Source organism: Myotis lucifugus, unplaced genomic scaffold, assembly GCF_000147115.1.
Source record: "Myotis lucifugus unplaced genomic scaffold, Myoluc2.0 scaffold_547, whole genome shotgun sequence".
In the NCBI taxonomy this organism is placed as follows: domain Eukaryota; kingdom Metazoa; phylum Chordata; class Mammalia; order Chiroptera; family Vespertilionidae; genus Myotis; species Myotis lucifugus.
The window spans coordinates 110,845-126,269 of record NW_005871595.1 but is presented as its reverse complement, the minus strand read 5'-3'; the positions used below and the strand labels follow the sequence as shown (position 1 = coordinate 126,269).

Sequence of the window (15,425 nt, the reverse complement as noted above, 5' to 3'; positions counted from 1 at the left end):
TACAAATTGAACATAATTAAAGCATAGAGATTAATCACAAAAACAATGTGTAATTATATATGTGTGTTCCAATGGTCTTAGGCGACCCCTGTGAAAGGGTCGTTCAACCCCCAAAGGGGTCGCGACCCACAGGTTGAGAACCGCTGGCCTAGAGATTTTCTCTCTCTCTTTTTTAAAAAAAATATTCTTTTATTGATTTCAGAGAGGAAAAGAGAGAGAGAGAAACATAAAGGATGAGAGAATCATTGATTGGCTGCCTCCTGCACGTTCCCTACTGGGGATTGAGTCCACAACCCGGGCATGTGCCCTTGACCAGAATCGAACCCAGGACCCTTCAGTCCGCAGGCTGATGCTCTATCCACTGAGCCAAACCAGCTAGGGCTAATGATATATTTTTGATATATTTGTCAAATAAGAGTCCTGACAAAAAAACTCGACAATAAAAAAACAAACAAAAACAATCCAATGAAAGAAATGGGCAAAAGACACGAAGAGACATTTCATCAAAAAGAATATTAAAAAGGATACACCAGTACTATATGACAAGATGATCACCATTACCCATTAAGAAAATGCAAATTAAAATCACAATGAGCTATCACTACACATTTCACAAAATGACCACAATTTAAAAATAGTGATAATACCAAATGCTGGTGAGGCCACAGAAGAACTGGGTCACCCACGTATGAAGCAGGGTCTCCAGATAAGCAGAACTAGTAGGGTATGGTGTGTGTGTGCGCACACAGGGTGGGGCAAAGCAGGTTACAGCTGTGATACGCGAAGGGCAGTTTCCTCGTTATTAGTCCTCACAAACCCGCAGGGTTGGAAAACAGCACATACGATAAAACACCCGGGTCCAGCCTGGGGCTCTGATGGCATTTTCAAGCACACTGTCTGAACCCCTCTATTCTTTTTTTTTTTAAATATATTTTATTGATTTTTTACAGAGAGGAAGGGAGAGGGATAGAAAGTTAGAAACATCAATGAGAGAGAAACATTGATCAGCTGCCTCCTGCACACCTCCTACTGGGGATGTGCCCGCAACCAAGGTACGTGCCCTCGACCGGAATCGAACCTGGGACCCTTCAGTCCACAGGCCGACGCTCCATCCACTGAGCCAAACCGGTCAGGGCCCCTCTATTCTTTTTTTGTTTTGTTCTTTTAATCCTCACCTGAGGATATTTTTCCATTGATTTTTTTTTAGGGAGAGTGGGAGAGGGAAAGACAGAGAGAAACATTGATGTGAGAGAAACACATCTATGGGTTGCTTCCTGCACAAGCCCCGACCAGGGCCCAGGCCAAGGAGGAGCCTGCAACCAAGGTCTGTGCCCTTGACAAAAATCAAACCCGGGACCCTTCAGTCCACAGGCCGACGCTCTATCCACTGAGCCACACCAGCCAGGGCTGAAACCCTCTCCTGATGGAGCGTGGGTCTTTCTGCTTTGGGGGCCCCACTGTGTAAAGTGACTCCAGAAGGGGTAAGGGAGGAAGTGGCTGACCATCTAGCACTAAAAAAATAAATAAATAAGATCTGGCCCTAGCTGGTTGTAGGCTCAATCCCCAGTAGGGGGCATGCAGGAGGCAGCCAATCCATGATTCTCTCATCATTGATGTTTCTATCTCTCTCTCCCTCTCCTTTCCTCTCTAAAATCAATAAAATATATTTTTAAAAAGACACTATTTAAAAAAATCCTATATAATAAAAGCCTAATATGCAAATAGACAGAATGGCAGAATAACTGGTGGAATGACCAGCCACTATGACGTGCACTCACCACCAGGGGGCAGACGCCCAATGCAGGAGCTGCCTCCAGCCCGAAGGCCCCAGGCCGGCCAAGGCAGGTGCCAGCGCAGGCCTCAATCACCCTGCCGGTCACCCCACAGATCAGCCCTGATCGTCCGCCAGGACCAGGGACCCTACCCTGCATGAATTTCGTGCACCGGGCCTCTAGTAAATAAATAAAGACCTGGGCTCTGACCCCAGGTAGAGAGCAAGGGAAAATATTCAGACCTGTCCCACCTCCTCCAAGCCCTCCCTGCCTCCCACCATGCCCAGGAGGAAGGATGGAGAGAAGAGGAGGACAGGAGGGTGGAGTCTGCAGAAACCACTGAGCCCCTAACCGTGCAAACAGCATGTGATCTGCAGATGTTTCTTCCCAGTCCAGACCCTTCCCCATGAGAACTGAAGTTCAGACTGCACCCAAGCAGCTCCCAGCCACACCTCCCACCCGACTGCCAGGTCCTCCTTGCTCAAGAAACGTCCTGTACGTGGACTTTCGTGCTGGCCCTGGAGCAGGCGCTCCCCGCCCGGAATGCCTCTTCCCACAGCGTGCCTGTCGACGTCCTATTTCTCCACCAGGTCGTCACCAGACACGCTCCTCTCCGTGACACCACCCCACACTCATCTGGAAGTGACTGCCATCTCTCGGCTCCCTCAGGCCTCGGGCGGTCCCTGTGCCTTGTCTCGTACGTCATTGATGGGTGTCTCTCCCCGAGTCTGTAAAGGCCCAAGGTAGGGGCTGACTCCCCTCACAGCAGGTGCAGGCACAGTCGAACGCACTTCACCAACAGGCTGGCTGAAGGAGCATCGCAAACCGAAAGCCAGGGGCCCTTTAGGGAACTCAGCAAACACGTCCCAGCGCCTGACACATGCCAACAACTGTGCTAGGGACACGCTTCACACGCTTCGGAAACTCGACACAGGGGAGAAAACACTCCAGTGCACCTGCGCCCGTGTCTAACAGGACCTCTGGCGATGCTGGAGAGCGGGAGTTCACAGGCTCTGCCGCCCGGAAGCGCACAGGAGGGCAGGGGGCGGGAGGACAAACGTGGACCACAGGCGGTGCTGAGCAGACACAAAGCCAAGTGCCCGGGAGAACAGAGGAAGGAGTGGTCGGCCTTTCTCTCCCCTCGAGAACAAGTAGGAAAGGAGCCTCGAAGCACGGGCAGGATTCTGCTGGCAGGTGTGAGCGGACACTCCACGCCGAAGGAAGCCTAGAGCAAAGGCCCAGAAATCGGAGCACACAAGGCAGAAGAGGAGGCGTGGGTGCGGGGGAGCGAGGCCGGAGCCTCAGGAACCCAGCGGCAGTCCTGGAAGAGGCCGGAGGGTCAGCACCTGCAGGACATCCTTCAGCTTCTCCGCTACGTCTCACAGATGGCGCTGACGGATCTGTGAGCAGCTTAGAATAACCAGAGGCTCCGTTAAATCAGCAGTCCTTCCCTTAATCCTACTGAAGCCATCACCACCTGCCTCTCCTACACCCCCCTCTCCCCCCGCCCCCCAGATGTCTTGCTGACTTCAAGTGAGAGCCTACGGTAAGGACAGGGGGAAAGACAAGCTTTACCCACGTGGGCAGGAGCATCTTTAAAGACCCGAGAGCTGAGGAGCTGTTCTCCTTCCTGCCCCCTCACCCCCCAAGTTCCCAACCTCCGTTTTCCCTGTGATGCAGAATAACACAAGTTCCTCAGGAAAGAACCAGCCCGAAGTGGTCTTTCTTGCTCTGCCCATCAGCATCGTCTCTCGGGAACGGGAGAAGCAGGGAGAGGTGCCGGTGATTCCTGTGATAGCCTCTCGGAGTATAATAAACGTACCCTCCCTTCTTAGGCACACCCCTAGCCCCCGCATTCATGAGTGAGTGAACAGTTACTGTCTTCATTCATTCATTCACTCACCGTTCACAAGGATTTCCTCAGTCACACTGCACGATGCAATGACCTCTGTGGGACCCGAGGCTCCCTCTCCCACCTCCGGTCTTTCCACTTTTCTCTGACTACGTGGGGGGCGAAGGCACAACAGAAGAGGGACAGCATCCACCCCCGGAGATGACTGCCACCCTCAGGTGTGCCCTGAGGCCTCGGTGATGCCCGTGCTCACCGATAACTGGTTCTTACCACACCAGCAGCTTGCTGTTCCCAAAGTGCCAGTCTGCTCCTGCCTCGGGCTCTAGAACACTCTTTCCTCTGCTGAGGACACTCACCCACTCCCATTCCTCAGGGAGGCGGCTCTGGCCCCTCCAACAAGAAGAGCACTTTCAGCCCCCGCCCCCTCTATTTCTCTTCACAGCACTTATCACTTACTGGGCATCTTATACTGAGCTAGAGGCCCGGTGCATGGATCCGTGCACACTGAAAGGAAATTCCATATAGACATAGAATAAACTTGCTTCATTAGACCTGCTTTCTGATTTAGCTAAACTTTTTCCAGCCCAGTGAAGCACCCCAACTTCTCTTTCAGGTAATTGTCAGCAACACAGCAGTAAATATCAACACAAAGCACATTATTATTGTAGATCACGCAGGAAGAACAAAGGGTGAACTATTTAACTGCAGCAGTGTCTGACTATATTCTGTGCAGTGAGACCTGAAGTCATTTTCAAGGTCCACCATTTCTTACTTCTTTTCAGTCGGGTCAAGTTTCTAAGCTTTCTAAATCTCCATTTTCAGCTAATTAAAAGAAAATAGGTTTCTACTGTGTCTCCTATCTACCTACTCCAGGACTTCTGTGAGGATCAAGTGAGATGAGGCACGGAAAACGCTTCACAGACATTTGGTTAAAGTGTAAAGTGTTTGCACCTGGCTATAAAGCAAGTGGTGTTCCTGGGCTGAAGAAACTCCAAGGAGGCTAGTCACTAGGGAGAGGAAGCCAGGCGTTGCTACGTGACGTCATTACCTGGTGCCCACAGGGACCGTTCCCGTGCTGGGCTGGGCTGTGGGCCGCATTTTGCGCTATGGGGTCTCGGCAGCTTTGGCTGCGATATGGTGGGCTGTTGCTCCGGGGTGGTGGCGGGGTCTGTGTCCCACTTGGGGGAAGCCGAGTGTTGCTTTGTTGGCACCAGGTCCATGGTGCCGTTTTTCTGTAAATGGCAGTGCGCATCATGGCAGCTCCTGTGTTGAGCATCTGCCCCCTGGTGGTCATTGCGCATCATAGCGACTGGTCAGATGGTCAGACACTTAGCATATTAGCCTTTTATATAAATGAGTTAGTTTTTACATCGGCCAATCACCCCACGAGGATGTGAGCTCACACCCATAGAGGTTTTGCTTACTCAGCTCACAGCGCATGGTCGGAGTGGATGCATTCCGAACCGAGCACGCTGATGGATGAGAGTGAGATGGGGAGCCACTCCGAGGATGACTCATCAGAGCTGAGACAGACCCGCTCGCCGCACAGGATCACTCCCTAAGGGTGAGAATGCTCTCAGCATGGCACTAAAGTCGAAAAAACAAACAAACAAAAACCTGGTTTAGGTAAAAGGTGAAGCGTGTCTACATTAGGACCATGGTTTGCTGAGCACCTATCATGTAAACAAACACCTCAGTGAATGGTTCAGTCACAGCCCTTGGAGTACAATACTGTACACGATTATGCAATTATTATTGCGAGAAGAGCCACAAAATACACATAAAAGAGCCAAAGCCAAGCCCAGCATTGTGGTCCCACATGACCGGATGGATGGCGTGCCGTCCTCACACAGAGCGAACAAAGAAGAAATGGTCTGGAAGGAAAGGGGCTTCCTTTCAGACATGATGGGCATGCGGGGCCACAGGATGAATGGAAACGTAGGAGCCCGCGACTGCAGACGACACCCACACACCTTGTCCTGGAGACACGCGAGCACACCCTCAGGACAGCTGTCAGGGCTGCCTGATGCTCTGAGTTCACAAACCGGCACAGGAAGAACGAGCTCACGACCTGAGGCCCTTCATGTGCATCTGCCAGGAGCCCGTTCCTTCCGGTGACCACTGGAAGGGCAGCCGCGGCCTGAGCAGCGAGACGCGGCTCTGAACAGCTGAGGCGGCAGCCACAGCGGCCGAAGACCAGGATGCACGCACCTCGCACCAGACGGTTCCCGTCAGGGATTGGCTGCCGAGACATCACAAAGCACTCCCTGCAACCCAGCTGCCCACTTGGTAATAACTCTTGAGCTTATTAACTCTTTTTTTTATGTTATATACATAACATAAATTTACCACTTTAACCATTTTTCAATCCGCACCCAAGGATATGTTTATTGATTTTTATTTTAGAGAGAGAAGAAGGGAGAAAGAGAGAGAACATTGATGTGAGACAGAAACATTGATCAGTTGCCTCCCTTACGCGGCCCCAACCAGGACTGAACCCGAAACCTTATGGTGTGTGGGATAAGGCTCCAAACAACAGAACCACAGTTCAGGGGCATTAAGTACGGTCACACTGTTGTGCAACATCACCACCATCCATCTCCAAACTTTCTCATCTTCCCGAACGGAAACTCTGTAGCCACGAAACACTAACTTCCCATCCCCACTCCCAGCCCCTAAGCAATGACCGGTCTACTTTCTTTCTGCAAATACTTGGCTACCCTATCACTTCTCTTAAGTGGAATCGTACCATGTTTGTCCTCGGTGACTGGCTTATCTCACTTAGGATGGTGTCTTCTAGGTTTTCCATGTTTTAGCACGTGTCAGAGTGTCCTTCCCTTTCCAAGGCTGAGTAACATTCCACTGAGGCGTGGAACATGCACCACGTGTATCCATTCCGCCACCGATGCACTGCTGGCTGCTTACCCCTTCGCATGTGGATACAGCCGCTCTGGACGTGGGGAGGCAAATACCTGCTCCTGAGCTTATTGTCTGAAAGCGTTTCTGTGTTCTGACCGGATGTGCATCACACGCTGCCCAGCCATATTGGGCCACAGGTGAAACACAGATCGACTCTGCCTGTCGAAAGCCCACACTCTGGCCCTTCCCTTCATGGCCCTGAACACAGCGTCAGGTCCCCCGGACTCAGGGGCCTGCCATCCCGCAAACAGCCGAGCAGCCTCAGCGGCGACTGAGAAAGGGCGCCAGGATCTCTCGTTAACGCTCCCGGCTCCCGCAGAGCCACAAGACGTTCAAGATCAGGTGCGAATTTTAACAGTAACTTCTCCTACGAGAGTTCCTCAGTCACCGACCGGGACAGTCCCGTGTGCCCTGCAGTGAGCTGGGGAAAACAGTTCTCCACTTCTGGTTCAGCTGTTCTCTTTAAACAAGAGATGCTCCCAATTTCTAGCGACGTTGAAACCAAAGAAGTATACGCTGGGGCAACAAAGCCAGTGTAACCTGCTTTGAAGGCCTTAAGCTTTACAAAGGCCAGACACCGTATACAGCAGGGGTCAGCAGACACAAGAACGGGTCGGCCCAGGGCTGCTTTGTAGACAGAGCTTTACTAGAACACACCCATACCCTCGCTCATGTGTCGCTGCTTTGGCGCTACAACCCCGGAGTTGAGTAATTGCAACTGAAACTGTCTGACCCACAAATCCTAAAATATTTACTATCTGGCTCTTCACAGAAAATGCCTGCCAGCGCCTGGGCCACACATATTGATTGGCTCATTCTCCCCAGCTGGAAACCGTGGTGATGGGATCAGCTGTGGGGTAGAAACGGCTTCACTAAACGCACTGGGGGAGGCTGGCTGGTCCCACCCCAGGAGGCCATGGGGCGGCAACTCTCCCCACATCAGACGCAGGAAGCGACGCCAGCCCTGCCCGCGGTTTAGGAGCGTGGAGCACCTGCAGCAGAGCACGTGGTCTCACTCCCAGCACCCGCCGGCGGTGAGCAGTAGAGTCTCGCACAGGACAGTGAAGAACCCGCCTGCGGTGAGCAGAGTTCCAGGCACAGGCTTCTAGCGCCACCCAGCGAGTGACCCACGGGCCACGCTCCAGGCCTCAGGGTGGATGGGCCCCAGGAAGGTTGGCCGGTTGGTAACTGACTTTCCAAGATTCTCCCAACTCTCAAGAGAGTCAGTAGAAAACCCTGGAGTGAACTATATTCAGAAGCACAGGTTTTCCAATACAATGTCATTTCAAAGTCAAAGAATCAAGAATGTGATTTGTCCAGAAGACTAGCAGAAAAGCCTCCATCTTCCTTCTCTCCTGCGACAGTGGTGCTGCATCTGGAATGTACCTCCCTGCCCTCCATGCCCAGGGATGACATGGCGGATGTCAGCTCCCGGGCCGGCTTCCTGCCATCAGGGGCCGGTGAGTACCCAGAGGACGTGAAAGCATCGCTCCCACCAGCAAACAGCTGTGTCGAGCACAGGCAACACGGCGTTTGCCTCGGGCAATCCCTCCATATCTCTAAGCCTCCGGGTTTTTACGTCTGCAGAATAAATGGCTTTGATGCAGGACCTCCGTGGCTCCTTTCAACATGATTATCCTCGCTCTGTAATTATATCTGTGTTGCTCACTGCCTTACTCATAACACAGAAATGGCATGCATCAACAAGTCCTTACTTCACTTCCTGATATCCTTCTCCACCTACTCTCTCATCACAAAATCCGTGTGACAAATTAGGCAAGATTCCAGAATCAAATGTGTGGCTCCTGAAGCCAGGCTCAGCGGAAACTGTCTGCCTGGATGTGGTGGGCAGACAAAAGGAAGTCTTCTAATACCGTGCCTTCCACCATGAAAAAGACTTTCCTTCTGGAGGCTCAATTCTCAGGTCTGGGTTCAGAACCTCAGCAGGGGCCTTGGGAAATGCTGGGAAGGCCGATACCAGCAGCTCTTGGAGGAGCCACTCACCAGTGATTGCAAAAACAAAGTGTGTGTGTGTAGGCACATTCTCTGTCCAAAATGTATGGTCAGCAAACAACATGCAGGTTTGGTGACCCCATTCTGCTCTCACAAATAAAAAGGAAAGAAGTGAGTGAGGGGAGGGGAGGTAGAAACAGTGAACTTGGGGGGTCTGGATCTCATGAACACGAAGTTGTGGGGACACTCCTTGAATCTGGGGCGTTTGCCCAATTCACTGGACCCAGATGAACCCGACAGATGTGACCGGAGCACTGGGCTCCAGGTGGCCCTACAGCTGGGAGGGGACAAGAGCCTCCCTGAATGCAAGCCTTTCTACCCAGACCAAGTCTTCGGCTACAGGTCGCCAACGCGGCCTGCACTGCTGTCCTCCTAACCTTCAAGATAAAACGACTTCTTCTGATGGAATCCAACTCAGTTGGATTCATGACCCAAGATGGGCATCAGGGGAGCTGCTCTCAAGAATGAATGCAGCTCTGGCCGGTTTTGCTCAGTGGCTAGAGCGTCGGCCTATGGACTGAAGAGTCCCAGGTTCAATTCCGGTCAAGGGCATATGCCTGGGTTGCGGGCTTGGTCACCAGGGGGAGGTGTGCAGGAGGCAGCCAATCAATGATTCTCTCTCATCATTGATGTTTCTATCTCTCTCTCCCTCTCCCTTTCTCTCTGAAATAAATAAAAATATATTAAAAAGAAAAAGAACGAATACAAAATTTTGCACATATGTAAGTATGTACATTTTTTTCTGGCAAGAAGGCTCATCGCTTTCATTTTTCAAAGAGGGCCATAGATAGAGAATGTGATTTTTAAAAATCCAATATATCACCCTTTTTAATTATGCCTCTACTTAATTATCCAACAGGTATCTAGGGAATTTAAATTTCAAATATCCCCCCCCCCCAAATTAAGAAAGGTCAAGAGTTGACTGAAGTTTGAGAATGCGGCATGCCTGCTAATGCTTTCACTCTCTCCCAAAAACTCAGAAAGACAGAAGAGATTACGTTAGGACTGATTACAGCTGACCTGAGGTAGATCCCTTCGCATGATCGCAGCTGAAATCAGTGCAGCCGCTGTCAGTAACGGAAGAGGCGATGGAGATCCCGACAGAATACGAGACCAGCAGTCTAGTCCTCGCTCCCCGCCTTAACCTGTGACCTTGGGAGCCCCCCTCCTTCTGTGCTCGGGCCTATCAAATGCAGGCCACCGAAGCAGAACGGTGGTTCGCAAACTCTTTGAAGGCAATGAACATTATGTGTATCTAAAACCACCCAGAATTCATCCGAAGCTGAAACAAATTCAAAATGGCAGGCTGAACATACGCAGGTATATCCACTTCTGGAAACCCCGTAAGCTATTATCCTTCAATATCTATACTTACTGAGCATTTACCACATGGGTTTTTGTTTTTTTTTTTAATGTTTAAACTGAGATTTCAACCCTGGACATATCAGTCTTTTCTTTTCTTTTTTAAATATGTTTTTATTGATTTCAAAGAGGAAGGGAGAAAGAGAGAGAGACAGGGACATCAATGATGAGAGAGAATCATTGATCAGCTGCCTCCTGCAGGCCCCCCACTGGGGATCGAGCCCGAATCCGGGCGTGCGCCTTTGACCGGAATCCTATCAGGGACCCTTCAGTCCGCAGGCCAACGCAGGTCACATGATTGTTTTAAGCGTATTATTAACTAATGGAAACCTTAACACTTTATAACAATAATTTTATTGATTGATTTTAGAGAGAGACAGGAAGGGAGAGGAAGAGAGGGAGAGAGAAACATCGATTTTTTGTTCTACTCATTGATGCACTTATTGGCTGATTCTTGTATGTGTCCTGACCGGGGACTGAACCCGCAGCCTTTGGTGTATTGGGACGACGCTCGAACGAACTGAGCTCCCGGCCATGGCAAAACCTGACACTTTTACCAGGAGGTGCTGGTGCCCACATCACAGACGAAGGAACTGAGTCACCAGCGTGGAAGGCACGTGCCCAGGTCCCCACGGCCAGTGAGTGGCCGAGCCAGGGTGCAGGCCCAGGCAGTCAGGCCAAGTCTGTGCCGTGCACACCCCCCCTCAGACCCACAACCAAGGAACAGCCAAGCTCCCAGAGACAGAGATCAGCTAAAATGTCACCCTATTTGGGAGATGGAAAGCGGACCCATGAGGAGTAATGACTTGGGTGGAGTCTACGAGTGCTGTCCCCCTCGCAGACCCCGCCCCACACTCCACTGCTGGAGACACAGGTCTCCTCCCCCGGGGTGAGCATTACCGAAGCCTGAAGACGGGCAGGCGGGGATGAGCCCGCAACCGGGGCACATGCCCGAGACCGGAATTGAACCGGGACCCTCTGGTCCCCAGGCCGACGCTCCATCCACTGGGCCACACGGCCAGGGCCGTTCTCGGCCTTTCGTGTCTCGGTGGGCTGGCCCCGGGCAGACCAGACATTTGTTCTGTAACATTTACAGCGATGAGAAGCGCAGGCCAGGCATCGGGCAAATACCAGACGCGCTCCCGTAATCCTCAGGCCAAGGCTGAGAACGAGGATCATGTTTTCTGCTGGAAAACTGGTGCTTAGAAAACGGAACCTGCCACGGGGATGGTCGCCACGGTCCCTCCCGCACCCGGGGCCACTCTCAGCCTTTCCGCTCTGCTGTCTGCAGAGACCTGCCTCCAACAGGAAGAAGGAGAAGTTCCCTGAAGCCGTAAAAATAAGAGCAGAGAAGGAGCTCCGCGTGGCTTGTCCACAGGAGCCGAGGCTGCCCGGCCAGACCCGGCAGGAACCGGACGCGGCTGCACCTGCCCGTCGGGGGCTCCGCGCAGCCGCTCGGCCGGAGGGAGGGCAGCCCGCGGGCCGCTAGCGTGAAACGCCGCGAAGCCGGGGCGGGGGGGGGGGGGGGGGGACTAGTCCCTGGAGAGGACCCCCGCTGCAGGCGGCCACCGGCCTCCCCCCCCCACCTTCGCAGTGATGGGGGGACCTCGCAGTGCGGGCCGAGAGCTGGCTGTCTACCTCAGAAGGCCCCCAGCTCCGAACCCCACTTATTTTTTAAAATACAGTTTCATTGATTTCAGAGGGGACAGGAGAGAGGGAGAGCGACGGAAACATCCGTGATCGGCCGCCTCCCGCACGCTCCGCACTGGGGAGCGAGCCCACAACGCGGGCGGGAGCCCCGACCGGGAATCGAACCCGGGACCCTGCGGTCCGCCGGCCGACGCTCTAACCACTGCGCCACCGGCCAGGGCCAGACCCGCGGCTCCAAGTTCTCAGCAGACGAGGCGGCCAGGCGACGGCCACGGGCAAGCGATGCCCGCGAAGGCGCCCCCCGCGCCCCCACCACCCGGCGGACCTCGGGCGCAGAGGGGCGCCTGGAGGCGGGGCAGGTGCTTCCGCGGAGCCGGCAGAGTCGGGGGCCCCACCCTCCTCCAGGGGGGCTGCCGGCCCCTTTCCTCCGGTCCGCGACCGAAAGGGGAGGCGGGCCCCCCGATGCCCCCCACCCCGAGGGCCCGGGCGGCGCGCCTTTCCCTCCCGGGGCGGCGGGCCGTGCGGGTCAGTCTCCCGCTCGCCGCCTCCTCGGCCCCACACGGCCTCCCGCGGGCCCCGTTCCCCACCTCTCCGCCCGCCAGACCTCGCTTCCCCTATGGGCCCCGCCCCTCTGTCTTCCCCTCGGTCCCTGCTCCCTCAGCCCCGCGCCGCCGGCCTTCGGTACCTTGAGCGTCACGTCGCACAGCTTGCCCTGCCGGCGGATCTCCTCCATGACGCCGTAGCCGCGACTCGGCAACTCGGACACGGAGAAGTGCACCAGGTCCTCCAGCTCCTCCGCGCCGTCCTCCACCATCTTCACCCGCCGCCGCGACTGCGCAGGCCTGGCCGGCCGGCCGGCTCTCAGCTCCCCGGGGCGGGGCGGGGCGCGGGCGCGCGCCGACGTTGGCTCCGGCGCAGGCCTGGGAACAGACGGGCCTGCTCGGCCGCCGTAGTCGGAGCCGGTTCTGCGCCGGAAGCCCTGCTGCCCCGCTTCCTGGTTCGTGCGCAGCTTTCGATCCCTTGCTATCTCGACCCTTGTCTCGTACCTGCAGCTGCGGCATTCTTCCTAGAATTAGCGATCCCATCTCCTGTTTTCCTGATGCTTCCCTGACCTTACTCGTATCTCCACCGAGGACCGCGGACTTCATTTCCGCCACTACCTCAATACTTCCGGGACCTCCGGAAGCGGCCCGTTGCCATGGCGACCGTGTACACAACCAGGCAGCTGCGCGCGCGGGTTTTCCTTCGCAGCAGTTGCAGTGGTGGTGCTGCGGCAGGACTGCTGCCTCCGGAGCGGTAAGCAGGCCCCACGCGCCGCCGGGGTGGGGTGAAGGGAGGTCGGAGAGGAGGGGGTGTACGCCGGGGCGGCGGGCAGCGGCTGGGATCCGAACATCGCTCCACCCAGGAGTTCCCCAGCATCGCTCCCTGACCGGTGAAACCCGGGCGCAGCATCGCGGGGTGGCCCTTTCAGACTGGATGAGGCTTAGAGTCTTCAGATCTAACGTTCCCTGTCCCCACGAGGGTCCTACGTCGCGCCCGAGATTCCGAGGATGCGAGGCTGGGAGCCAGAGGTATTCCAGGCTCTTCTGCTCTTAACGGTTTTCAGGCTCGCCAGTCCGAGCCCTTTGCTTTACAGATGAGAAAACTGCTCCAGAGAAGGACAGGGATGGTCCTAAGGCCCACTGCTTCCCAGACTCCACATAGGGGTCCGACATGTTGGGCGAGGAAAGGAGAAAGGCCAGTTTCTGCGTGGATCCGAGTATTTTGTTTAGCCCAAGGCTGGGTGCGTTTGGACCCTGTTTTGGGCTGGTTCCGATGCTGCTGCCGCTCTGGCTATGAGGTTTCCCATGAGAGTGCCTGGCCTTGGCAGGAGCGCTGTGAGATAGGAACTCACCTGGTGCCGACCTTCCCCGCGTGTGCCCCCTCTCCTTTCATTGAGCCGTCAGGTGCTTGGTGGCAATTCTATTCCTTCCCCACCCCCAAAACAAACGAAGACACCCCGAGCCTCTACAGCAGGGGGCTTCCTGGTGGCCACTCAGAAATATCTAATGGTAGCAGCCCCCGTGAGGGAGCAGCATTCCCCACAAGGACCTAAGGGAGGCGGGCCCCACTAAAGGGAGGGCGTAGTGAAGGGGGCAGAGCATAGCTTCTTGAAAGTGGTGCTTGGAAAGTAAGTGTCCTCCTAGAGGGGCTGTGGGCTTCGGGGTGGGTGTGGGAGGGGAGAGACATTTCATGCCCCTGGGGACTCTCTCAGTAGTGACCGAGGATGGACCCACATGTGGAGATGCAGCGCCCCTCTGACTTCCAGCCATGACCGTCCCCACCAACCACCGTTTCTTGGGCACCTGCTCTGTGCTGGGTACTGCTGTGGACCTTGAGGGGGGATTCACATAAAAGGCACAGTCCTTTCCCCCAGCAGCTTGTCATGTCATTGGGGAGCCGAAACCCGCTCAGATGATGTGGCGTAAGAACAGTAACAAGCATCTCAGTAAGTGCGAGGTGCATGGGGTCCCCAAGGTCTGGGTGCCGAGGGGCTGCTGAGCAGCAGAGGTGCAGGAGGGTGCAGTGAGTAGAGAAGCAGAGAAGGCTTGCCTCTGGGGACGGGCATGGCTCCTGGCATACGTGGGGCCATGGGTGTGAGCACGGGGAGGGCCTTGGGCAGCACAGATAGGCGACTGCATGTGCATGTTGGCCAGTTGCATGGCAGAGAAGGGGCCGGCTCTGAGGGGAGGGTGATGCTTGGAGATGGCCTTGCGGACCTTGTGCGGTCCGTGGTGGGGGCTGCCAAGAGGGACCTGTGGGCACCGACCCCCAGAGGCGGCCCTAATAGGTACCTCTCAGGAGGAGGATGGGCCTCAGACTGGTCTGGGGAATGGTTCCCAGAGCTTTAGAGGTTGAGGGTGTTTGCTGGAGTCAAAACACACCTCCCTCTGCTCTCAACCTCCCAGTGATCTCCACCAAAGTGAACTTAGAGCTGAGGGGTTCTCTTCAGCTTGGAGCTGGTGTTAGAGCTACTTGTGGCTTTTCCTTTCTCAAGATCAGTTTTGCCGACAAGGATTTCAGGACTGAAATTGGACAAGCCGTGACCTCTGCTCACCTGAGGGCCTTTCACATTCGTTGTCTAACAATGAAAAGGTCTGAATGCTCCCCTGGCGGAAAAGACGTTCATGCCGCCATCACCTGAGGCATGTCGAGGTGGACGCACTCTACAACAGGCAAATACGAAAGTCACGCGTTTGCTGACTTGATCCGACCTCTGACAGGCTTGTAACTGGGGTTGGAGTTTTATGTCCACATCGTTGACACTAAACAGAAAGGGCAGGGCCTGTCTCTGTTTAACTTGCTTCTATAGGTACTTAATGCCACCTGAGAGTTAATATAATTAAGAGAGGAGATCAAGTGGTCACCACAAGTGGTGTCTAGAGGTGTGGAGGGACATCCATGTTTTTAAAACATCGAATCATTTTTAGCCAGTAACAGTCACTGAACCTCTCTTAGATGATACATGTAAAATGTTACCATTTATATTTAATGTGCTTTTAAAAAATGCAATAATGAACTTTAATTAAAAGCCGAAATCTGGCCCCAACAAGTGTGCCTCAGTGGTTAGAAGGCTTATGGGTTCAATTTCTGGTCAAGGGCACATACCTACCTGGGTTGCAGGTTTGGTCCTCGGCCCCCGTGGGGGCAAGTGCAGGAGGCGACCAATCGATGTCTCTCTCTCACATCAGTGTTTCTCTCTCTCTCTTTCTCCCCCCCCCTTTCTCCCTCCCTCCCTCTATTTCTCTCTCAAAAGCAATGGAAAAAATATCCTCAGTGAGGGTTAACAAGCAAAAAGAAGAAGAAATCTGTCCTGG

At 54.3% G+C, this 15,425-nt stretch overlaps 2 protein-coding genes across 8 annotated transcripts in view; one reads left to right on the top strand and one right to left on the bottom strand.

The window, feature by feature from the left end:
- Positions 1–12,436, bottom strand: part of KLHL18 (kelch like family member 18) — a 37,885-nt gene extending 25,449 nt beyond the window's left edge. For 5 of the 7 annotated variants that reach the window (XM_023745472.1, XM_014446519.2, XM_023745473.1 and 2 more), the window contains exon 1: positions 12,254–12,436. In XM_023745472.1, coding sequence (XP_023601240.1) covers positions 12,254–12,382 — 129 coding nt within the window. In that variant the 5' untranslated portion in view covers positions 12,383–12,436. The remainder of the gene's footprint in view (positions 1–12,253) is intronic. The other 2 variants (XM_006104139.3, XM_023745474.1) reach the window with 2 other exon arrangements.
- A 103-nt stretch (positions 12,437–12,539) lies between these two features.
- The window catches only part of KIF9 (kinesin family member 9), a 33,626-nt gene continuing 30,740 nt past the window's right edge, over positions 12,540–15,425 (top strand). The window contains exons 1-2 of the mRNA XM_023745471.1: positions 12,540–12,864; positions 13,823–14,056. Coding sequence (XP_023601239.1) covers positions 14,023–14,056 — 34 coding nt within the window. The 5' untranslated portion in view covers positions 12,540–12,864; positions 13,823–14,022. The remainder of the gene's footprint in view (positions 12,865–13,822; positions 14,057–15,425) is intronic.